The following is a 25,027-nucleotide window of genomic DNA, read 5'->3' on the forward strand; positions in this document are numbered from 1 at the left end:
ATATGGACGCCCCAGTAATATTGCTTTGGTAACATGACGGACCGAATGTGTTAGATGAGGCAAAATAGCGTAGTTAGAAGTCGAACAGAATAATTTAGTTGAGGTAGTTGCTGAACCATCTGAGCTGCAACTGGAGTTAACCTATATTGAGTTGAGTGGTAGAGTTTGCTCCTGGGACATTGTACGAAACATCACGAAGAAACCATACACTGAGATTTCTTGAGAATAATGGTAGCATTTTTCCATTTTCTTGTGCCTCACCATATAAATTGTAAATTGGGTCTCTTTAATGTATACTATTCGGAAAAAGATACTAGATTCTTCCCTACCATTTCCACAGTTCCAGTCTTATTAAGAAGGTTGTGGTCCAACTATTTCCCTTGCCTGTCGCAGTTAGCATACCTTTTTCATTATTCTTCTATACCATTTTTTATTATTTGAAATACTAGATTTTTTCCCCTGGAGAACAAACTGTGTATTGTTTTCTTAACAGGTAGTGAAGATATATAATGAAAGCATTAAGACACTGGGTGATTCTGAAGATTGCCTCTTCTCGAAAGCTAGCTTCAGCCTGCATGTAGCTTATTTTAAAGAAGCTTTAGATTTAATTGAGAAAGTATTGCCACATGGTAAGCCACAAACAAATATCCATCAGTTAGATGTGTTATATCTGTCTGTTTTCACTTGTTATTGCTCATAAATAGTAATATACTCCCTCCGTCCCATAATAGTAATATATAGTGTAGTGTCAAAAAACGTCTTACATTATGGGACGTAGGGAGTAGTATACAACTAGAATCTGCAGTATCTTTCTGTATATAATAAAGGGGTAGGTTATAAAATCAGTTGCAAACTGCATTAAGATCCTCCGAATCCTTAGATAAGTTGTATTTATTTCAGTACTTTGCCTGCTACATCTTGAAATAAAATAATGGTTCTACACAAACCTCTTAATTTGCACACTCTACAGAGGTGAGCTATGAGGAAGTACCTGCAACGTGTACAGTTTCTATAGCAAATAGCCAAATAGGGAGTTAAGTGGGTGATCATCAACCATTCAGTAGCCATATGTGCTGCACATATACTGTCCATTATTTTGGGTTGAATGTAGGGCACTCCTCGTTGTGTGAATCTATAGCCTTAAAGACTGAAATCGCCTGTTTCTTAATGCACCTATGTGTTTTGATTTCTGAAGCATTGTATTATTGATATCTCACTAGACTGTAAGCAGCTTGGAAACTACAATGTAGTGCATTGATAATTTCTTCTTCTAATTCTGCTGATGTAATTGCATCATAGGTTATGGTGAACTAATGAAATCAGAATCTGGTTCTGCGGAATTAATTAAAAGTGGGTATATTTCTTCAAAAGTGGATGCTCTAATCAACATTTTTAAATCATTTGGGTAAAGCCATATTCTGCTCAAGATGCTTAGTTTTGCCTACGTGTGCTCTCGTGTCAGTAAAAAAGGGTAAATCCACATGTATTTTCTCCACAGGTCATCCAACGAAGTGCTTTGCCTAATTTTTGTAGAAAGAATTATGACAGCTAAAGCTGTTGAGAGGTTCATGAGAGGAATTGTTAATTTCTCTAGTTTTTCAATTTCTTACTTGACTGGAGGGAGCACATCAAAAGATTCTCTGAGCCCAGCAGTGCAGAGATATACTTTGGACTTGTTCCGATCTGGAAAGGTATGCAATTTAAATTGCAAAGATTGATTTAAACAGGATTCAAAATGATACATTAACTCCATGTCAATTTCTAGGTGAACTTGCTTTTCACCACAGACGTAACTGAAGAGGGTATTGATGTACCTAACTGTTCTTGTGTCATACGCTTCGACCTGCCCAGAACTGTTTGTAGCTATGTTCAATCTCGTGGTCGTGCCAGAAGGAGCAGCTCAAATTATGTTCTTATGATTGAGAGGTACAATAATCGTCGCACTTCATAAGTTGCATGCTGGTATATCATATTAAATTATAGAGAAATGTTTTGGCCACCATTTATTCTTATTCTAAGCACATTTATCATGCATATTTTATCAAAAAAAATTATCATGCATATTATAATCATAGATTGGGTACAATTTATGCCTCATAATCATTAATTTTTCTGGAAAAGGATATGCTCTTCTACATAATTTGGTTTGGCATGAATGGTATGTTTTGTAAGTCAGCAATCTGAGTTTCTAGCCCAGGAATTCCTGAATCCCGACCCTCTCATCTAAAAAATGTTACAACCACGTTTAAACATTGTTTTAATAATTTTTATGACTACCTATTCACCTTTTTATACTTCACATGAAATTTTCAGGGGAAACAAGGATCAGCAGGAACACATATTCCGCATAATACAGACTGAGTACTATATTAAACACTTCGCTCTGTATAGGCACAGAAACCCCAATGTTTCATCCTCTGAGTGGCCTATGCAAGATAAGTATGCATACCATGTTGATTCAACAGGAGCAACTATAACTGCAGACTGCTGTGTTGATCTGATCCGTAAATATTGTGAGAAACTTCCTAAAGATAGGTACACATATGCTTACCATTTTTGTAACTTTTGTTGTTCTGTCAGCCTGCTTGGTAATGCATCTCATGCATAATCACTAAGAATGCCGGTGTGCTTAAGATTCCTGAACTGTGAGGCAACCAATTACATGGATAGCATGTTGGTAAAAAAGTTGGTTAATTTGATTGTCACACACAGCACAACGAAAAACTATTTCTCGTACTTCCCATGGCACGATCTTACTGTCTTTCATTAGATAGAAGTGATTGATCATTGTAACATTCTTCTGCAGGTATTACATGCCAAAGCCTTCCTTTGCGGTGGCTATCGAAGATGGATCATACCAATGCACCTTGACTTTGCCTCCAAATGCGGCGTTTCAAAGGATAGTTGGCCCTTTATGCAGTACAAGTAATTTAGCCAAGCAGCTTGTATCCCTAGATGCGTGCAAGAAATTGCATCAGCTAGGAGAACTCAATGATCATCTTCTACCCTTCACCGAAGAACCTATTGATATTGATGTTGCTTTAAGAGATGGGAAATTCCTTTCTGGACCAGGTATGTGTATACCCTTTTTCAGTCTTGCTCTCATTAAAATTCTTTAGATAAGAACATTTATTTGCCTGTTTTGCTATTTTCTTTCACTCATCTATTTTATACACTTCATCAATATAACAGTGATCAGAGTAAGGCTGAGCTTGCCCATTTGTCGTACATGGTTAAACTTGTGCAACTAATGCTGGTGGGCTTTGTTTTTATTGTTTTGCACAGTAATGCAACTCTGTGTGTATGAGGTTGTCTTTTGGTCATGTTTGTGCAAGGTTTGGGGCAAATATGAAGTATCTCCCGACTGTTGAGATCTGCTGACCTTACATAGTTATTCTCCATTCTTTTACTTTGCCATTTCATCTGAGTGGTCCTGTTACATTGCATACTGCTGTCTGTAGTGAACTGTGCAAGTTTCAACAGCAATCCCTTCTTCCAAAATGGTATGCGTGCTTCTCTCGCCGTAGATGATGACGATTTTCCCATTGTTCTTTTCTCATTTTGGCAGGAACGACTAAAAGAAAGGAGCTCCATGGAACAAGAAATGTTCTTGCCCTGTCAGGATCGTGGATTCATGAAAGTGGAAGTGTCACATTGAATGCTTATAGATTCGGTTTTCTTTGTGACCAAGAGGGTGAAAACTATGCTGGGTTTGTTCTCTTAATGGAATCAGCACTTGATGATGATGTAGCTTATTCAAAAATGGATCTATTCCTGATCCCTAATAAAATGGTCTACACCACCGTAACTCCGTGTGGAAAAGTTCAACTGGACAAAAAACAGGTTGTTCAAGAAATAATCGCATACTGTAATTCTCTTGTATAAAGTTTGTTTGGCCATCGCTTATTTTTGTCATTTCTTCAGCTACGTGACGGGAAGTTGTTTCAAGAATTCTTTTTCAATGGAATATTTGGTAGATTATTTCATGGATCTCGAACAAGTGGAGTGCAAAGGGAATTTCTTTTCAGAAAAGGTCATGAAATACAATGGAGCTCAGAGAGCATGTACTTACTTTTACCTTTGAGGCATTCACCACACATCCAGCAAGATTTAAACATATACTGGGAGGCAGTTGAATCCTGCACCCAGGCGGTGGAGCGGTTGAGAAATTTGTATCTGGAAGAGGAAAATATCCGTGCAAATTTTATTCAACATAGAAGTATCAAGGAGAAAGACATTATTCATCTGGCCAACAAATCTCTTCATTTTTCTAGCATCAAAGATTCAGTTGTGCTATCGCTTCATACTGGAAGGATATACTCTGTTCTTGACTTGATCTATGACATAACTGCTGAAGACTCGTTTGAAGAGATGTATAATGGAAAAGCTTCACCGTTTTCTTCATTCGTGGACTACTATCGTGAAAAGTAATACCTCTATTACATGTCTTAAACTCTTAATTACTAGTAAAATTTATTCTGACATGCTTCCTGACAAACTTCTCTTTTTACCACTCTTTTGTAGGTATGGTATTGTTATTCAACATCCAAAACAACCGTTGTTGCTGTTAAAGCAAAGCCACAATGCACACAATCTTCTTTTTTCAAAATCGAAGTACATAGGTACTAGCTATAAATCCTAGTCCGGTCCAGTTCCCCTTTTCCCGTTATGATGAATTGCAAGATAGCTGTTGCTTTACTATTTGGTCTGCTTTTACATGAAACTCTACATAACCTATGGCAGATGGTTCTACGGGCGATCCTTTGCTTATGGAAAAAGAGCAAATACACGCCCGGGTCCCACCTGAATTGTTAATCCACATTGATGTGACAATTGAAGTTCTCAAATCTTTTTACTTATTGCCTTCTGTAATGCATCGACTTCAGTCTCTCATGCTAGCCAGCCAGCTCCGCAGAGATATTGGTTACACTCAACATATACCAAGTTACCTGGTCTGTTCTCTTTCGTGAGAATATAATTTTATTGCTATGGCTGGTTATGCATACCTGAATAATTTGATCCGTTTCAATGTCAGATTTTGGAAGCTATCACAACTTTAAGGTGCTGTGAAACATTTTCCCTGGAGCGTTTAGAACTATTGGGAGACTCAGTACTAAAATATGTGATAGGATGTGACCTGTTTTTAAGGTATCCTATGAAACATGAAGGTCATCTTTCTGATATGAGATCAAATGCTGTCTGCAATGCTACACTTCATAAGCACGGAATCTGGCGATCCTTGCAGGTAGATGGCCTAAATCCAAGCCTATTATAATGGTTTCAACTTCCTGAAGTTTATGATGAGTTCTAGTATTGGACAAATAATTTTAATTTAGTTAGTTCATGTGCACTTGGCCAGTCAACCAGTTATATTTGAGCCTTCCCGCAGTAAATAAATAAATATTTGAGCCTGAGGGCCAACAATCACATATGAACTTCATATAGCAAGTGGTTTTCTTCTGTTCTGCTCTTGAGTTTTAATTTTGTTTGAGCCCATGCCAGTCAGATGTTTTCTAGAGGTGCTTCGTCAATGTTCATTCAAAAAGCATGTTTGATGATATTGTAAAAAGGCAGAAGTTATATACGAGCAGAGTCAAGTTGCGTATAGGAGATAGAATATAACCTAGATACTGTTGAGATTTGCAAGGTTGAGAATACAATTCCGAGGTGTGTATGTTTACTGGCTATTTGTTATCTTGCTTTCCAGGGTTACGTGCGGGATAGTGCATTTGACCCACGGCGTTGGGTTGCTCCTGGGCAGATATCTTTGCGCCCTTTTCCTTGTAACTGCGGAATTGAGACTGCATTTGTTCCAACTAATGGAAGGTATATCAGCGACGACCCATCTTTTGTAGTTGGAAAACCATGTGATAGAGCTCACAGATGGATGTGCTCGAAAGCAATATCTGATTGTGTTGAAGCCCTAGTTGGAGCATATTATGTTGGTGGTGGCATAGTTGCTGCACTTTGGGTTATGAAGTGGTTCGGTATTGAAATAAAATGCGATAGGACGTTGGTACAGGAAGTAAAGCTCAATGCATCTTATATATGCTACTTACCTAAAATAAGTGTTATTGAGGAGTTGGAAGCAAAACTGAAGTACAACTTCTCGGTCAAGGGCCTTCTACTGGAAGCCATAACTCATCCATCTCTGCAGGAATTAGGGGTTGACTACTGTTACCAGGTCAGTGTATAGCAGCATATTTCTACATTGGTTCGTGGGGTTATCATTAGCTTATTGTGCTTCAATCAGAAACAAGATATATCCATGTCTTCTGTCCTTAACATTTTTGCGTCTAACTTGTGCCTTTATTTCAGCGTCTGGAATTTCTGGGTGATTCTGTGCTGGATCTACTAATTACACGCTATCTCTATGTTACCCATACTGATGTTGATCCTGGAGAATTGACAGACTTACGTTCCGCTTTGGTTAGTAACGAGAATTTTGCAGAAGTAGTTTTAAGAAACAACATTCACAGTCATCTACAGCATGGGTCTGGAATACTTTTGGAGCAAATCACAGAATATGTTAGATCCAATTTGGAGTGCCAAGGGAAGGTTAATAAATTCCTTCAACATGCTACATGTAAAGCACCTAAGGTTAGAAATACAGTTTCACTTATGTTCATTATCTTAACAGCCTACCTTTTCAATTTTGTGCTTTTATTGTTTCTGCGATGGCCTTTTCTCTGTGAAGCCTTTCCCAGCCAACATTACACATAGAAGTTAACAAGATTATTTTGTTTGTTTTACAGGTACTTGGTGACATTATGGAAAGCATTGCCGGTGCAATATTTGTTGACGCAGATTTTAATGTTGATGTGGTTTGGAAGATTGTTGAACCGTTGCTTTCCCCAATGATAACCCCTGATAATCTTGCATTGCCACCTTATCGGGAGTTGTTAGAGCTGTGTAGTCACCTTGGTTATTTCATAAATTCAAAATGCAGTAGTAAAGGAGAAGAATTAAGTATAGAGATGTCAGTGCAATTACGAGATGAACTGTTGATAGCGCAAGGACAAGACAGAAACAAGAAGAGTGCAAAGGCAAAAGCAGCAGCTCGTATATTGGCAGATCTGAAGGTAGGTTCTTTAAACTTAAAGAGGAATGCTGTATTAGTGTGTAGTTCATGACAGTGCCTCGTGGTTTAAATTGTTGTTCAGTTGAATCGGTAGCAGAACTATATCCTGAGCATACTTTCCTGTATTTAACTAGCTGAGCCTTTTCGTTTTCTTTTTAGTTTGCTACTACTCAGACTTCGAGACTTTGTGGATGTTTTATTATTAATAAGATGGCCGTATGCATCATGCTGATGCAGAGGCCGGGGATCCCCCTTTTCGAAAAAAAAATTTAACTAGCTGATGTTTTCTGCTTAGAAATTACTCCCTCCGTTCCTAAATATAAGTCTTTTTAGGCATTTCAAATGGACTATAACATATGGATGTATGTAGACATATTTTAGAGTGTAGATTCACTCATTTTGCTCCGTATGTAGTCACTTGTTGGAATCTCTAGAAAGACTTATATTTGGGAACGGAGGGAGTAGATGATTTGTCTATGCCATTTATTTATGACAGAAACTGATGTTTAAGTTTGAAGCAGAAAAGAGGCCTTTCAATGAAACAATGTTCTTCTAAAGCTAAGCAGTTGGATATTATATCATCGGAGCAGTATCCTTTGGCAAGTGTAAGCTTCTACATAGTTTTCCAGCAAATGCTTTAACAAAGTGGTGTATTTTATTATAGATAATGACTATTATTACATTTCTGTAGTTGGAATCACCACTTGATTATTGTCACGTGAATGCCAATCCTAGCCTAGGAGGCCTTCCCTCACTGAAAGAAGCAGGTATCTGACGATTCCCATTTTGATCATCCTTTGGTTTAATTGTGTTGCTTGATCGCTGACAGCCTGTCAAACATGACATACTAAAATGTATATATACCTCTTTCTTTTTACATGGATAAGATGCATGTCTAGTCAGTAACCATGCATTTTTGTTTGTTTTCAGTTGTTCTTCGGCTTAAAATGGACAAAGGTGGACCACGAAGTGCTCTTTTTAAGCTATGCAAGAGGTTGCAGTGGCCAATGCCAGAATTCGAATTTGTTGAACAAAGGTTCAGGTATGTCCAGGAATACAAAATATATATGACCTCTAGCAACAAAGGCAAAAACTTCATTCCACTTGAATGTTGGCAATGCCGATCCTTCTGCTCTTTTAACGAACATGTGCTAAATTCTTTTACTGGTTTGATGCAACAGGACTCCTATTGTTCTGGACGGGGTAACCACAACGAACTTCAATAGCTTCGTGTCAACCATCACCTTGCACATACCTGATGTAACAGCCATTACACTTCAAGGCGAGCGGCGGACTGACAAAAGGAGTTCCCAGGATTCAGCATCGCTGGCAATGCTCCACAAGCTTCAAGAGCTCAAGGTCTGTATATGCAAGACTTAGCAAAGCATCATGGATCCACTTGCGAGCTAACTGCTAAGGCTCGTTAACCTGGGGATCTGATCCTCCACCCCAAAGTGAATTATGTTGAAAATGTTTTATGAAAGGCTCGGTGTGGTGCTAGATTATCCTGCAGGATATCTTAGAAATAGTTAATGCCTGTCTTCTGAAAATAACAGTCTACAATTTCACTTGCTGGACAATGAAAACATTTTGCAAGAATTGATATTGGTTTGGTTTGAATCCACATTCGGGTCAACTATCGATCTTAGGTTCTTAGTGGAATTGAGTGCAATTTTGCTAGCTCCTTAGCAGAGTTCACATGTAGTTACATTTCTCTACTTCACTCCACAAATACCCCATCAAACCTGATTTCTATAGTTTTTTTTAAACCTGATTTCTATAGTTGGTAGCTCTCTTACGTACTTTACAAATTTATAACCAAACAATGTAAGAAACAAGCCTAACATGGCATGCCATATCCCAAAACCACTCCAAACCCAACAATTTACAACACCAGCTGCTGCTGTCAGACATGACCACTATATACAAAAGCGCGACGACGGCCTCTTGCCGCCGGCTCTGTCCAGCAACCCACACGCGACCACCTTCTTCTTGTGCTCCTCCGCGCACAAGTAGTCCAGCGCCACCCGGTCGCCGAGCCTCCGGCTGCTGCCACCACCGGCAATGCCGCCCCTGGTGTCGGCCCGTGCCGCCCCGAGCCACCGCGCGCCGTACATGCACGAGCACAAGAAGAGCACCGCGGTGACGCGGCCGAAGAACACGATCACGCCCAGCGTCGTGGCCGCCGTCCACAGGCCGCCCGCGGAAGGCTCGGCGCCGCCACGGTCGAGCTGGAGCGAGTGGAACCTAGACGACGGGGCTCGCCACACGCCATCGGCCGACCTCGGGAACGGCGGGCTGATCGTCTCCGGCCGCACAGGCGCCGTCTCTTTAGCGCAGCTCGTGGTTGGCGCGGCGTCGTCATCGACCGTTCCCCATGGCTTGCTCCGTTTTTGCTTCTTGGCGCCGCCGGAGCCGCCAACCTGCAGCTGCAGAACATTGGCAATGGGCAATTAGCCGCCGGAGTAGGACTGTAGGCACTGCACTGCTCCATAGTTGGAACTAGCATTTTTATTAGTGAAACAAAGGCATATCATGTTCATCTTAAGAGAGCGAACCTTAGAGGTCCATGTACCTAATTTATTTTGGAAAATGGAAGTACGGAAATTAAAAATTAATTTCATTTTTTTTCAAAAAATTGTTAACTTCGTAGAAGTTTGATCCTAATAAAGGACAATCTGGCAAGGCGCAACCCTGAAATAAAAAAGCTAGTTCGAACTACCACCTGGAATACTTAAAAAAAAGAGCTACCACATGAAAATAAGAAATGTTGTTTTTACCGCAAGGATGAGACAATTAGATCTCTCTTCTTCCAATAAGAGTGTATCTGTGCTATTTTTTTTTGAGGGAGTGTATCTGTGCTATTTAATCAGTTATGTAGGTGGTTTCTAACTTGTACCCACCCCGTAGTTTTGCTATTATGTTTGGCAATGAGTTATATGGAGATTATTGCAAGCTTGGGAGCTACAACTTTGGTTTGGTCATTTTAACTACACAAAAATGATACTCCCTGCATCCACATATATAGGGCCTAATATGTTTTCGAAAATACTAACGTCCACCCGTGTGGGTGTTTGCATCTCGCCCACACGCATGGATCAAGGTTTGAGTTTGCACGAATCTTGGCATGTTTTGCCAGATTTTTATGCCACATAGGATTAGGCTGGTGTGTGGGCATTCAGCCGGTCGCCCACACGTCCATTTCCACACGCGGAGGTGCTGGTGTGTGGGCGTTTAGCAGTTCGCACACACGCCAGTTTTCAACGCACGCAGAGGGGCTGGTGTGTGGGCGTTTATCAGTTCGTCCACACGCCCGTCTCCTCTCCCACACCCAAAGCTATCAGTTGCCATGTGTTTTGCAGGGTACATGACAACTGCCCTAGTATGCTTGTAAGCAGATGGCAACTCTCTCTTTACCCGAACATGTTATTTTGCCATGTCTTTTTGTAGTGCTACATGGCAACTGCCTAGTGTTTAGTAGATGGCAAATCCTAAAGATACCACCGCCCCCACATACCCGTCTTCTCTCCCACATCCAAAGCTGTCAATTGCCATGTGTTTTGCAGGGTACATGGCAACTGCCCCTAATGTGCTTGTAAGCAGATGACAACTCTTTCTTTACCCGAACATGTTATTTTGCCATGCCTTTTTGTAGTGCTAAATGGCAACTGCCTAGTGTTGGTAGGTGACAACTCCTAAAGTTTTCAAATCATGGCAACTGTAGTAGACGAGACCACACATGGCAACAGCTGCAGTTGTCCAAAAATGGCATCTGACACTTGATCTGAGATGGCAACTACAGTTGAGCAACCATGGCAATTGTAATTGTCCGACATGGGAACTGTAGTTCAGCAACATGACAACTGCAGTTAAACGAACATGGAAGAGGGTTCGCACCATGGCAGCTGCGGGGACGCGTGGTGACGGTCACGCGGGGCGTGCGGGACCATGAGGTAGGAGGCCTGACGTACGAGTGTGTGAGCATTACTTGTTTTGCCCACACGTAGACGTGTGGGCTGGTTCTCTTAGACACCATACAAAACATGTGACCAGACCCCTTAACGCCCACACATATGGGCGTTATCGGCGTACTATGTTTTACGAGGTAGTTTTTGACCAATAATAAAATTATTACTAGTATACAATATTTATGATATAAAACTTATATCTTTATGAACAACTTTCACATACAAATTCGATGACATGCTTTGTGTAGCATGGATGTCATATAATATTGTGCTAATGCATGATCAAAGGTAACGTTAAAATATATATTAGGCCCTATATATGTGGATAGAGGGAGTATAGTTTTTAATAATTAAAAGTTCTCTCAATTAGAGGCTTTGTTTTTTTACTGAAAACTTTCAATCTATTCATCTTTAATCATGTCAGTACAACGAACACCAGAAATAATAAAAAATGTATCCAAATTTGTGGACGTTCTTTGTCTATTCTTCAGCAACTGAGTACAAACAGTTGCTTACGGTGGTGTGTGTGCATGCGTGCATGTAGCATGCGGCCAAAAAAGTTCTTATGTAATATGGATGGCGGTGAAGAAAACAGATCAGCCTTCTTCCTTAGTACGCATTATTTTAGTCATATGTGGCAATATATTTTGCCTACTTGTCTTTATGCATGTGGAAGTTGTGTGCATTATATTTATGCAAAGGCCGATATGAACTCGTTATGTATCTCTTTAATGTGATGCTATGAGTCAATAAAAGTGCCCTTATTGAGAAAATAGGTACTCAAAAAGTTAAAAGGTGAAAATTGAAGTGGGCCACAATATTTCTACAAGGTCTTCCCGACTTGCCCTCGTTCTATTGGTGTTTCATAATTTCGGGAGACGTGTGGAGGATGGTATGGTCCTCGCAGAGGCAACACCTGACAGATAGCGACGCTTCAGTGTCAAAATGGTCTTCTAGGCTTCGATCCACCTTGAATCCGTCCAGTGGGATGGAGTCGATGAGGCTCCACATATATTCCTGCCATCGCCTCGAGGTGGCAGGGTTAGGGTTTCTCGTCGTGCATGCACGCCAATGAGTTCGCAGATTTATTCGGGGTTCAACGACGATGACCCCACATCGGTATGTCATCGACTTTTGCTGGTGACAATCGATAGTGATCATTCGGTGGTTCAGGTGCCTTGATGAATTTTTTATTATGTTTGTGGTGTTTTATACTTTTGGTGGACTTTTATAATAGACCCAGGTCCTTTCAATAAGAGAAACAAATAACATTGGTCTCACCACTAGAACACATTTCCAATGGTTAGAAAAGGTGTGAAGAAGGATAAAAATGGTTAGTTTCCTATAGTCAGATGCAACCTACTGTCTAGCTAGCCAGCTATTCAATTTCTGTTGGTTGGATGTGAAATAAGCACTCATGATTATTGACTTTTTTCGTGAGCTGACACCTGTTGGTCGAAATGCATGAAAAAACACATTGTGTACCAACCACATATATTTTGCCTAAGTGTTGTTTAGAGTTACTTCAGCAATCGGCATACGGTTTTTACAAATTTCGGATTGCTTATCACGTGTGCCACGTGGTATAGGCACACGGTTGGAACAATTGAATTGTCACAATCCACTACTAAACCACACACAACCTTTAGTATCCTTGCAGTATTCAGCAATGCATGACATCCAGTTGTGTGTTATGTTAGTTTTTGTGCTTTTTTAGAACAATATAATATGCCATTTTAGAGGTCCTTCCGCCATAAGGCAAGCTGCCAAGCACGTTGGTGCAAGTTTCATTAGTAAACGCACACGTGACGCGCGGGATAAAAGTCGCTAGTCCAAAACCTCATAACAGTGACACGCCGGAGACCCAAAACCTCGTCGCCCCTCTGTCTATGTCTCTCTTCTTTCCACGGAATGGCCGCCGTTGGTTGGTCAATCACGCTGCCCCGGCCCGGCCCGGCCCGTCTCCATCTCCATCCCGTTAAAGTACCAAGTACCTGCTAATTAATTCTACTAAAAAAAACCTGCTAATTAATCAACCAACCACGCAACGCAAGCAATTGGCGAAGCCTAGCGCTTGCTGATAACGCCGTACCAGTCGGAAGATTAGCGGACAAATCAATCTAATCAAGTGCCAACACTGCATTACTGCTAGCTCAAGATCATTAATGGCCATGGCGGTCGATCGATGTCCATACTTGCATGTGGCGTACGCTGTGTGGTGTGTACCTTTGGCAGGAAGCTGCTTCCCGACGAGACGGACGCGAGCGCCTTCTTGACCTGCAGCGACCTGAGCAGGAGCAGCAGCAGCTTCCTCCTCCGCTTCCCCTTGTTCTTGCCGCCCGCCTCCGAGCTCTTGCCTCTGCGGCTCTTCCGAAGCCACCGCCACGACCACGAGAACCACGACAGGCTGAGCCTGAGCCTGAGCCTGAACCTGCGACGGCGACGCCTCCGCCGCTCAGGCGCGGCCGGTACACGGGAGCCCCAGAAGCAGAACGGCAGGCAAGGGCAGCCTCCACCCCGGCCGCGGTGCCTGCCGGCGACGTCGTCTTCGTCCATGTCGACGGCGGCAGCACAGGCACAGCTCTCGTGGGTCGATCGGCAAGTATGCACTGGTGGTCCGGCCACGCGCGCTAGAGAAGTGCGTGGCGGTGACGCGGCAGGGACGACGACGGCGGCGGCATGCTGCGCGGCCCAGTCCGGGAACAAGAAATCCGAGCTCGGAAGCGCTTGGATTCTTGGTGGCCGGTTGGTCTGATCAAGAGAAGCTTTTAGGCGACGCGATTGTGAGGGTTTTCCAAAGGGGGGGCAGACGCGGTCTCGCTCCACGCTCTAGGCATCACGACGGCAGCTCATGGAAACAGCCCTGGCACGTTGAGCTTGCTAGCTACCCTCCAGTTTGCAAAAGCTAAGAGGAGAGCAAATAAACAAAATTCTCGGTCGTGGTCGCCTAACCCGCTCTGTAGCTATCGGCAAGCTTGCAACTAAAATGTTTAAAACAGAGGAACGGAATGGAGATGTTTAAAAATTCGGAATCGATACAAGTCTGATGTCCAGATTTATAGGATTTGCGGGCGAACGTGTCGCGGGCCGTCCGATCGGATGCACAAATCTTGATGTGTGAGGTCCCACCACGTCTCGTTTTCCTCGAGTTCGATCTGGGATGGTCTGCCCCCGCCCCCGCGCTTCGTCTACCTCCGCTGCAACATGGGAACACGTCTGATGAATCCCCGCCCGCTCCTCTGTTCACCTACTTGATAAGTTCAATTCACCCTCGTTTCGGGTTACTGGATACCAGCTTTGTTGGTATATTTAGTCCCAATTAGATTATAATCAATTTGCAGATTAGAATGTGTGATTGTATCCTCTGCAAGTTTTATAGAGTGTTGTTGAACAAGATGTATCTCTACGTTGAGAGAAGTATATATTAGTTGCCATGTCCACATGTCAAAAATGCAGGTATTCTGTTTCGGATTTGACCATGTCAAAAAATTGTATTCACCATGGAAATTTTTACGCCCACGGCAATTCTCTTATATAAACATGACAATTTTAATGAAAACACCATGGCATTTTTTTTAATATGCATATGCAATGGCATTTGTTGTTCATAATTTGTGTTTTTTTACATGGACGGAAAATTTCCCATGCAAAACATGGCAATTTTCAATTGAAATACCATGGCAAAAACTTTTATGTATCATGGCAATACTACTTCATGGGCTATGGCAATTTTACTAAAGAATCATTTGTACATTGTTTCTTATTTTCTCTATTACGCAAACTTAGTTTATGGACGATGGCAACTTTAATACAATTACCATGGCAAATTTCATTTTTGCGTCATGGAAAATTTGTTTTACATACATGGCAATTTACTTGTACAAAGCATGAAAATTATAAAGAAACAAAAATGTCATCTTTTTAATATGCATCTGCCATGACAAATTTTGTTCATTTTTAATTATGCCCCTTCAGTTTCTAGTTTCTTGAGCATATCATGGCAAAAATAAATTTGTATGCAGTGATCGCATGGCAAAAAATAAATCCAAAAGTGCGTCTCATATATCATAGCAAATTTTCAAACATTTTTTTTTGGAATAGTCACATGATAAATGCATGAAAATTTGATCATCATAACATTTTACCCTTTAAGAACACAGCTAATTTTACTTTGCAGCATGGCAACTTTCTACTTGATTCGCATGGCAAATTTTACTTTTTAAATTTGCCATGGAAAATTTACCTATATTGCCATGGGAAATATTTAAATTTTATTGCCATGGCAGAATTACCTACATTGTCATGAAAAAAAAATTTCCTTTTACATACATGTCAATTATACTTTAATAGTTCATGGAAAACTATTTCTTATTTTTTCATGGCAATTTAACTTTTATGGTCCATGTAAAATTTTACTTTTAATGCCATGGTAAATTTCACCTTTATCTTTTCAATGGGAATTTTTGCTTTTCACGGGACCATGGTACATTTCCTTTATGAAACATGGCAATTACTGCTGAACAATATATGGTACACTTTTTTGTGTTCTACATGGCAATATTTAATCCACATTTTTTTTGCGTGTAAAATACGTCACAATTTTTAATGCACATTTTTTTGCCACTATGTACAAATGCAAGTTGCTATGACCTTTTCATTTTTGCGCCATTGAACAAATCTTGAACCATGGGAAAATTTGCTTTTAAATATTTTTGGAAATCCTTTTTTCATGGTCTATTGGAATTTTTTGTTTTTGAACAATGTATTTTTTTACTAAAACATTCCGTGGTATATATTTTCCACATCCTACACAATAAAAATTTGAGCATAACACTGCGTTTGGATGTATGTATTCAGGCTCCGAATTGTGAATTGGTATTGGGAAGTTCCAATTCAGCTGTTTGGATGGCCTTTGTATTGGTAGGTGGAAACGCACGTCAATGCAGAGCGTGATTTTCCCCACTTGTGCACATCGCTCGCGAATACCGAGCCTGAGGCCTCTGATTTGCTCGGAAACACTCGCTCCCGTAAAACGTACCCCTTCATCTCGCCCTGAAAACAGACGTCCATCCCCCGCCGCCGCCCGTGGAGTTCCGCCCTCGTCCCCCGCGCTCGCTGGAGATCTGCCGCGGCGCTTGTCCCTCTAAGCCTCCCTGCCGCCCATGTAGGAGAGGAGCAGGGAGCTCGGCCGCCGCCCTCGTCCCTTGCTCTTGTCGGCTTCAAAGGAACCCCTCTCCGCCCATGGAGATGGAAGAGAGGAGCAGGGATCTCTGCTGCCGCCCTCATCCCTCGTGCTAGCTCGTCAGCCTCCAAGACCCCTCTCCAGCTGCCACTACCAGCCCCTCCACGAGCACCACGCTGACGTCGCGCTAAGCTGTAAGCGCCCTTGCTAGCTCCTTCGATGCGTGTCCTGCTCGCTAACAATACACACTTTCAATGTTAATATGAAGCTATTGCTGTTAATTATTAGGTTACTGGTGTTTAAGTCTGAAGCACTATTTCTAGGTAAAATAGGTCGATGACTTAATTAGGGATGCAATCTTGGTCAACAGTAAGCTTTGAGCCTGAAGCACTTCCCCTTCCCTGCTACGGTGCTACCTTTTCTCCCTACCTTCATATGCTCTGAATAATAGTCATATATTGTACAGATTTTGTTTTGAGGTATGTAGAACAAAGCATAATCTTCTAATTCATGTGAATATACAAATTTGAGAGTTTGTCATCCAAACACGATTTAGTATTGAAACCTCACTGAGATACAATACGGAGCCCTTCAATACAGACATCCAAATAGAGCGTAAGCAAAATGCGCTGAATCCGGGAGTACAACCGAAGCTAAAGTAGCACATACCCCATCATTTTCGCACTTGACGAACACCCATCTGGGATGTTCCGGTGTCGTAGACACGCGGCGTAGGACCTTCCGTGGATAGTCGTCGCACTTTATGAGCGGCAACGGTGCGTCGACGAGCCTTTGTGTCAGCCCTGAGCCCAGATGACAGCCATTGGTGTATTTGTCGGTGAACTGGCGACGGGTAGATCCGAGTGGCTAGAGGCGGAGTCAATACCTGCATGCGGCCTGGGGGCGTTGCCTAGGTTGTGCGGTCCAGTACCCGTGTAGTCCATGGCATGTTGAGGGCTCCGGCAACCGGGTGAGCTCAAATCCGGCCGGATCCGCTCCAAATCCGACCACAGAATGCACTAAAATCAGTCGGTCGCGGTTGGACAGCTTGGGGCATCGAGGAAACGGGGGCTGCGACGAGGGTAGGGGGCGGGCGCGCGGCCGTGCTAGATAGTGACACGGCCGAGAAAAATGGCGGCGGTGGTGGCTAGGGACGAGAGGGGAATGGGGCGGGGGTGCGACTGCAGTGGGGGGCAGGGGAATAGAAAAAAGGGGCACATGTGTCCCGACGGGCGGGCCAGGGGAGGACATGGGCATGCGCCGCGCATGTCCGTTCGGCAGCAAACGCGACCCAAAGTTGGGCCGGGAATGGGTCGAAAGCGGACCGGAAAGGACATTGGTCCATTTACTCCCACGCGTTGGGCCGCCTGTTCTGTCGGTTTACACCCAAACGAACATGGCCAGACCATTTGGGGTCGTGCATTGGAGTTGCCCTTAGCCACTTCATGACCCTCCCCTCCACTCCACTCCGGCACACAAGCTCTCGCCCGACGATCTCCGATCTTCTCCGGCACGGAGGGCAGTGGATCTGAGTTATACACCTCCAGATCCGTCAACCCCGATCTCATCCCACACGGCCCTAAGAAGGAGATGATCATCCGGCTTGCGCTCCGCCGATCCGGAGAGGAGGTCGCCAACGACAGCGCTCAGACTCCTTCCGTTGGGAATCCATTGAGTCCATCCAAATGGCGCATGGATCCGCCGCAAGGTGTGTCGTCGCTGCCTCACCGGAGGCGGTACGGTCAGTCTGGCGTTAGAAAGCAGTGGCGGACGCGCACCCCCTTGGCGTGTCGAGGCAGAGGTGAACGCCAGGGCATCGTTCGACGCAAATACGACGCAGCGTGCCCGCCGTGCAAGGCAGCGGGCGCAGAGACAGCGGCAACCCTCGCAGTGGTGGACGTCATAGATCTTACATCCACCAGCGTTGTTAAGGTTTTAGACTCTAACGAGGAAGAATAGGGCATGAGAGAGGGCGGCGCCTTGAGCCCCTTGAGTTTACTCGTGTCACATGTCATACTCTACCCCGTCGATGACCGGACCAACACTTTTAAGGGCGCAGCCGGCCGCTGGACATGGGCACGACGGAGTCAGACGAGCTCCACCTAGATTATGTTTTACATTGCACATAATGGTATGGGTTTGAGGTTTCTAAATTAAGGTATCCGACTGTGAAAAAGATTATTTAAGAAATGACTAACCACTGTCCAGGAATGTGCCAGCGTGCCTAGAACCGTCCAATTAAATCCCGAGCACACAGAGCCTAATAGGTAGAAACAAACACCCCCCTCAAAAAACAGCGCATAAAACATCCACTATAAAAGTAAGATAAAAAAGAAATGTATAAAAATTGATAAGTTATAGATATGCTTTGTGAAAAAAAATCAGGGAAAAATGTGCCTTGTATGAGTCGCAATACTGGGTGGATGATGAATCGCAAATTATCTTCGGTGATCTCGCCGGCTCCTCCCATGACGGATTCATCATAGATCTCACGTCCACCGGCATCGTCAAGGTTCTGGACTCTGATGAGGAAGAGTAGGGCATGGTAAATGGTGGCACCTTGAGTACCGTGAGCTGGTTCGTGTCACATGTCGTGCCCTACCTTGCTGGCGACCGGACCAACACTTTGAAGGGTGCAGCCGACCGCTGGACATGGGCACGAGGAGTTAGACGAGCTCCACTTAGATTATGTTTTACATTGCATATAATAGTATGGATTTGAGGTTTCTAAATTGAGGTATCCGATTGTGAAAAAGATTATTTGAGGACCGATCAATCACTATCCACGGACGTGCCAAGAAGCGTGCGCGAATGTTTGAGAGACCGAATTTGCTTATCCGGCTGTAGACACTCTATATCTCCCATTCGCTACCAAACTGAAAGTCCAATTAAATCCCGAGCACGCGGAGCCTAAGAGCATCTCCAGTCGCACCTCGAACAAGCCCCTCAAGGCCCTTTTTTATCACCGACACCAAAAAATCGGCCCAGACACGCCCCCAGAAGCCCACTTTTCGCCGGTTAGGGACGAGTTTGGCGCCGGCGAACCCAGGCCGAACCCGTCGCGCTGGGGGGCGTACGGGGGCGCCGGGGGAAAGGTTGTTGGTGCGAAAATAAGTGGGCCTGCCGAGTCAGTGACTCGGTGCCTTCGTCGTCCTCATCGCCTCGGTTCCCGTGGGAATCAATGCGAAGGCTGCTGCGCTGCCACGCCGGTCAGCCTTCCATTGATGCCGCACGGGCGGCACAGTGAAGGCGCGGCGACGTGCGTCCCACCTGCTCCCGCCAAGCGTACACACGGCGGCCGCCCTCTCGCCGCCCACCCAAGGCTATAAAAGTTGCCCAACCCTCGCCAGTGAATGCACACTCCCTCGCCACAGACCCTGTACCCCTCTCGCCGCTGACGCCCCTCGCCCTCTCACCAAAGACGCGTGTCTCCCCTCTCTCCCCCACCAACGACCATGGTCGAGCGCTACTGATACGTCTCCAACGTATCTATAATTTTTGATTGTTCCATGCTATTATATTATCTGTTTTGTATGTTTTATATGCATTAATATGCTATTTTATATTATTTTTGGGACTAACCTATTAACCGAGAGCCTAGTGCCAGTTTCTGTTTTTTTTGTGCCTACTTTAGAGTTTCGCAGAAAAGGAATACCAAACAGAGTCCAAACGGAATGAAACTTTCGCGATGATCTTTCTTGGACCAGAAGGAAACTAGAAGACTTGGAGATGAAGTTAGAGACGCAACGAGGCGGCCACGAGGCAGGAGGGCACGCCCAGGGGGTAGGGTGCGCCCCTACCTCGTGGGCCCCTCATGGGTCTCCTGACCTAGCTCCTTCGCCTATATATACTCTTATACCCTGTAAACATCTAGGAGAGCCATGAAACCACTTTTCCACCGTCGCAACCTTCTGTACCCGTGAGATCCCATCTAGGGGCCTTTTCCAGTGTCCTGCCGGAGGGGGATTCGATCATGGAGGGCTTCTACATCAACACCATTGCCTCTCCGATGAAGCGTGAGTAGTTTACCACAGACCTACGGGTCCATAGCTAGTAGCTAGATGGCTTCTTCTCTCTCTTTGATTCTCAATACCATGTTCTCCTCAATGTTCTTGTAGATTTATTCGATGTAATATTATTTTGCAGTGTGTTTGCCGAGATTCGATGGATTGTGGATTTATGATCAGATTATCTATGAATATCATTTGGTTCTTCTCTGAATTCTTATATGCATGATTTGATATCTTTGCATGTCTCTTTGAATTATCGATTTATTTTGGCCTACTAAATTGATCTTTCTTGCAATGAGAGAAGTGCTTAGCTTTGGGTTCAATCTTGCGATGTCCTTTCCTAGTGATAGTAGGGGCAGCAAGGCACATTTTGTATTGTTGCCATCGAGGAAAAAAAGATGGGGTCTTCATCATATTGCTTGAGTTAATTTCTCTACATCATGTCATTTTACTTAATGCGTTACTCTGTTCTTTATGAACTTAATACTCTAGATGCAGACATGAGTCGGTCGATTATGGAGTAATAATAGTAGATGCAGAATCATTTCGGTCTACTTGACACGGACGTGATGCCTATGTTCATGATCATTGCCTTAGATATCGTCATAACTTTGCGCTCTTCTATCAATTGCTCGGTAGTAATTTGTTCACCCACTGTATTATTTGCTATCATGAGAAAAGCCACCAGTGAAACCTATGGCCCCCGGGTCTCTTTTCCATTATATTGAATCTCTTTTACGTCATATTAGTTTCCAATCTACTATTTTGCAATCTTTTACTTTCCGATCTATAAACCAAAAATACCAAAAATGTTTACTTTACCGTTTATCTATCTCTATCAGATCTCACTTTTGCAAGTAACCCTGAAGGGATTGACAACCCCTTTATCGTGTTGGGTGCAAGTTGTTGATTGTTTGTGCAGGTATACGGTGACTTGTGCGTTGTCTCCTACTGGATTGATACCTTGGTTCTCAAACTGAGGGAAATACTTACTCTACTTTGCTGCATCACCATTTCCTCTTCAACGAAAAAACCAACGCAAGCTCAAGAGGTAGCAGGAAGGATTTCTGGCGCCGTTGCCGGGGAGATCTACGTCAAGTCAAGCCATACCAAGTATCCATCATAAACTCTTCTCTTTTGCATTACATTATTCGTCATTCGCCTCTCGTTTTCCTCTCCCCCACTTCTAAAACAATTTACGAAAACCTTTGCCTTTTCTCCGCCCCTCTTCTGCTCGTCTTTTTCGTTTGCTTCTTGTGTGCTTGTGTGTTGGATTGCTTGCTTTGTCGTGATGGCTCAAGATAATACCAAATTGTGTGACTTTTCCAATACCAACAACAATGATTTTATTAGCACTCCGATTGCTCCCACTACTAATGTTGAATCTTATGAAATTAATGCCGCTTTGCTAAATCTTGTTATGAAAGATCAATTTTCTGGCCTTCCTAGTGAAGATGACGCATCCCATCTAAACAATTTTGTTGGTTTGTGCGATATGCAAAAGAAGAAATATGTGGATAATGATATTGCTAAATTGAAGCTATTTTTGTTTTTACTTAGAGACCGTGCTAAAACTTGGTTTTCATCTTTGCCTAAAAATAGTATTGATTCATGGAACAAGTGTAAAGATGCTTTCATCTCTAAATATTTTCCTCCCGCTAAGATCATCTCCCTTAGGAATGACATTATGAATTTTAAGCAACTTGATCATGAGCATGTTGCACAATCTTGGGAGAGGATGAAATTGATGATACGTAATTGCCCTACACATGGTTTGAATTTGTGGATGATTATACAAAAAATTTACGCTGGATTGAATTTTGCTTCTAGAAATCTTTTAGATTCGGCCGCAGGAGGCACTTTTATGGAAATCACTTTAGGAGAGGCTACTAAGCTCCTAGATAATATTATGGTTAATTATTCTCAATGGCACACCGAAAGATCCTGTGACGCCCCCGATTCAATCATACACTAATCATGCATGCAAATGTCTACGATCAAGATCAGGGACTCACGGGAAGATATCACAACACAACTCTAAAAGTAAAATAAGTCATACAAGCATCATATTACAAGCCAGGGGCCTCGAGGGCTCGAATACAAGTGCTCGAACATAAATGAGTCAGCAGAAGCAACAATATCTGAGTACATACATAAGTTAAACAAGTTGCCATAAGATGACTAGCACAAACTGGGATACAGATCGAAAGAGGCGCGGGCCTCCTGCCTGGGATCCTCCTAAACTACTCCCGGTCGTCGTCAACGACTTGCACGTAGTAGTAGGCACCTCCAGTGTAGTAGGAGTCGTCGTCGACGGTGGCGTCTGGCTCCTGGGCTCCAATGTCTGGTTGCGGCATCCGAGAAGAAGAGGATAAAGGGGGAAAAGAGGGAACAAAGCAACCGTGAGTACTCATCCAAAGTACTCGCAAGTAAGGATCTACACTACATATGCATGGGTATATGTGTAAAGAGGCAATATAGGTGGACTGAACTGCAGAATGCCAGAATAAGAGGGGGATAGCTAGTCCTATTGAAGACTACGCTTCTGGCAGCCTCCATCTTGCAGCATGTAGAAGAGAGTAGATTGAAGTCCTCCAAGTAGCATCGCATAGCATAATCCTACCCGGCGATCCTCCCCTCGTCGCCCTATGGGAAAGCGATCACTGGGTTGTCTCTGGAACTTGTCTGGGTGTGTTTTATTAAGTATCTGGTTCTAGTTGTCATAAGGTCAAGGTACAACTCCGGGTCGTCCTTTTACCGAGGGACACAACTATTCGAATAGATAAACTTCCCTGCAGGGGTGCACCACATAACCCAACACGCTCGATCCCTTTGGCCGGACACACTTTCCTGGGTCATGCCCGGCCTCGGAATATCAACACGTCGCAGCCCTACCTAGGCACAGCAGAGAGGTCAGCACACCGGTCTAAATCCTATGCGCGCAGGGGTCTGGGCCCATCGCTCATTGCACACCTGCACGTTGCGAGGGCGGCCGATGAGCAGACCTAGCAACCTCCATTACAAAGGAAGTTGTGTTACGCGGTCCAACCCGGTGCGCGCCGCTCAGTCGCTGACGTGAAGAAGGCTTCGGCTGATACCATGACATCGAGTGCCCATAACTGTTCCCGTGTAGTTGGTTAGTGCGTATAGGCCAGTGGCCAGACTCAGATCAAATACCAAGATCTCGTTAAGCATGTTATTTTGAAGTAACCACGGACGCCGACTAGGGTCAGGCCCACCTCTCGCCTAGGTGGTCTCAAGTTGACCTGTCGCTTCGCCATAAAGTAACAGTCGGGGGCCGTCGGGAACCCAGGCCCACCTCTAGCGGGATGGAGCCACCTGTCCTTCCAGTCCCCACATCAGAATTACTTGTGGGTACTCTACGAGCCGACCAGACTTTAGTCACCACCTGAATAGTATGTATGTATGTATAGTATAGACCCGTGATCACTCCCGAGTGAGCACGGCCCGATAGTATAGCAAGGCAGACGGACAAGAATGTAGGGCCACAGATGATAAACTAGCATATCCTATACTAAGCATTTAGGATTGCAGGTAAGGTATCAACAACCGCAGCAATAATGACAGGCTATGCACCGAATAGCAACATGCTACACTACTCTAATGCAAGCAGTAGAGGAAATAATAGGCGATATCTGGTGATCAAGGGGGGGGGGGCTTGCCTCGTTGCTCTCGCAAGGAGGGGTCGTCAACTCCGTAGTCGAACTGGGCAGCAGTAGCATCGGTCTCGTAGTCTACCGGAGAGAAGATGGGGAAGAAACAATAAAAACAATGAAAACATAAGCATGATGATGCATGACATGACAATGAGCGGTGCTAGGTGTGCCCTAACGCGGTAGTAGGTGATACCGGCAAGGGGGAAACATCAGGGAAAGTATCCCCAGTGTTTTGCGTTTTCGGACAGGTGATCTGGAGGGGGGAAGTTGTGTGTTCTCTATGCTAGGGACGTGTGGTGGACAAACGGGCTACGTATCTGGATTTGTCTCGTCGTTCTGAGCAACTTTCATGTACAAAGTTTTTCCATCCGAGTTACGAATTATTTAATATTAATTTTCAAAGTTTTAATTCATTTTTTGAATGTATTTATTTATTTAAATCTAACATTATCCAGAATTGTGTCTGTTGATGTCGTCATGATGCAATGTTGATGTCATCAGTCAGCAGTGCAGTTGACTGGGTCAAATCTGACCTGTGGGTCCAGTGGGACCCACGTGTCATTGACTGAGATTAACTAATCTGGTTAATTAGTTTAATTACTTGATTACATTAACTAATTTTAATTAGTTAGTTAAACCGAATTAATTAACTTAATTAATTCACTAATTAATTAATAAATAAATTAATAATTTTACTAATTTCATTTTTTTAACGTTCTCTGGGCGTGGGGCCCCCTTGTTAATGGCCCGAGGGGCTTGCGGGTGCTGGTTACGGGCGTAACCACAGCCCGCCCATTAGCGATGCGAGGCCAGGGGTCGGCGGCTATGGGGGAGAGGGAATGCGTCGCGGGATGGCTGTAGCACTACGGCGGCGCCGACGCAAGGAACAGGTGCGGGCGTCGGCATGGCGGCGAGCGCCAGTAGCAGGAGGCCGAGACACTAGGGAGGCACATCGGGAGGGGGGCAGGCGACGGGTGCTAGAGGCGGGCGCCAGGCAGGGGCTGGTCGGCGCGTGCAGGGCAGCGTCAGCTTCCTCCAGCAGCAGCAGGCGGTAGGGACAGGGCGTGGCACAGGGAGCGCATGCTGGCGCGGCCAGGGCATTACGGAGT

The 25,027-nt window shown here is 44.0% G+C and overlaps 1 protein-coding gene and 1 pseudogene across 1 annotated transcript in view; one reads left to right on the forward strand and one right to left on the reverse strand.

Annotated features, from left to right (window-relative positions):
- Positions 1-8,650, forward strand: part of LOC119333668 (endoribonuclease Dicer homolog 3b-like) — a 12,982-nt gene extending 4,332 nt beyond the window's left edge. The window contains exons 9-26 of the mRNA XM_037606491.1: positions 494-629; positions 1,300-1,405; positions 1,499-1,691; positions 1,766-1,926; positions 2,314-2,535; positions 2,807-3,072; positions 3,569-3,843; positions 3,925-4,427; positions 4,525-4,622; positions 4,744-4,952; positions 5,036-5,245; positions 5,708-6,184; positions 6,319-6,600; positions 6,756-7,082; positions 7,603-7,686; positions 7,773-7,848; positions 8,012-8,123; positions 8,263-8,650. Of these exons, the coding sequence (XP_037462388.1) occupies positions 494-629; positions 1,300-1,405; positions 1,499-1,691; positions 1,766-1,926; positions 2,314-2,535; positions 2,807-3,072; positions 3,569-3,843; positions 3,925-4,427; positions 4,525-4,622; positions 4,744-4,952; positions 5,036-5,245; positions 5,708-6,184; positions 6,319-6,600; positions 6,756-7,082; positions 7,603-7,686; positions 7,773-7,848; positions 8,012-8,123; positions 8,263-8,461 (3,936 nt within the window). The 3' untranslated portion in view covers positions 8,462-8,650. The remainder of the gene's footprint in view (positions 1-493; positions 630-1,299; positions 1,406-1,498; positions 1,692-1,765; positions 1,927-2,313; positions 2,536-2,806; positions 3,073-3,568; positions 3,844-3,924; positions 4,428-4,524; positions 4,623-4,743; positions 4,953-5,035; positions 5,246-5,707; positions 6,185-6,318; positions 6,601-6,755; positions 7,083-7,602; positions 7,687-7,772; positions 7,849-8,011; positions 8,124-8,262) is intronic.
- A 225-nt stretch (positions 8,651-8,875) lies between these two features.
- On the reverse strand, positions 8,876-13,919 carry LOC119304836 (annotated as a pseudogene).
- Positions 13,920-25,027: the final 11,108 nt, after the last annotated feature.

Source organism: Triticum dicoccoides, chromosome 1B (genome assembly GCF_002162155.2).
Source record: "Triticum dicoccoides isolate Atlit2015 ecotype Zavitan chromosome 1B, WEW_v2.0, whole genome shotgun sequence".
Lineage (NCBI taxonomy): Eukaryota > Viridiplantae > Streptophyta > Magnoliopsida > Poales > Poaceae > Triticum > Triticum dicoccoides.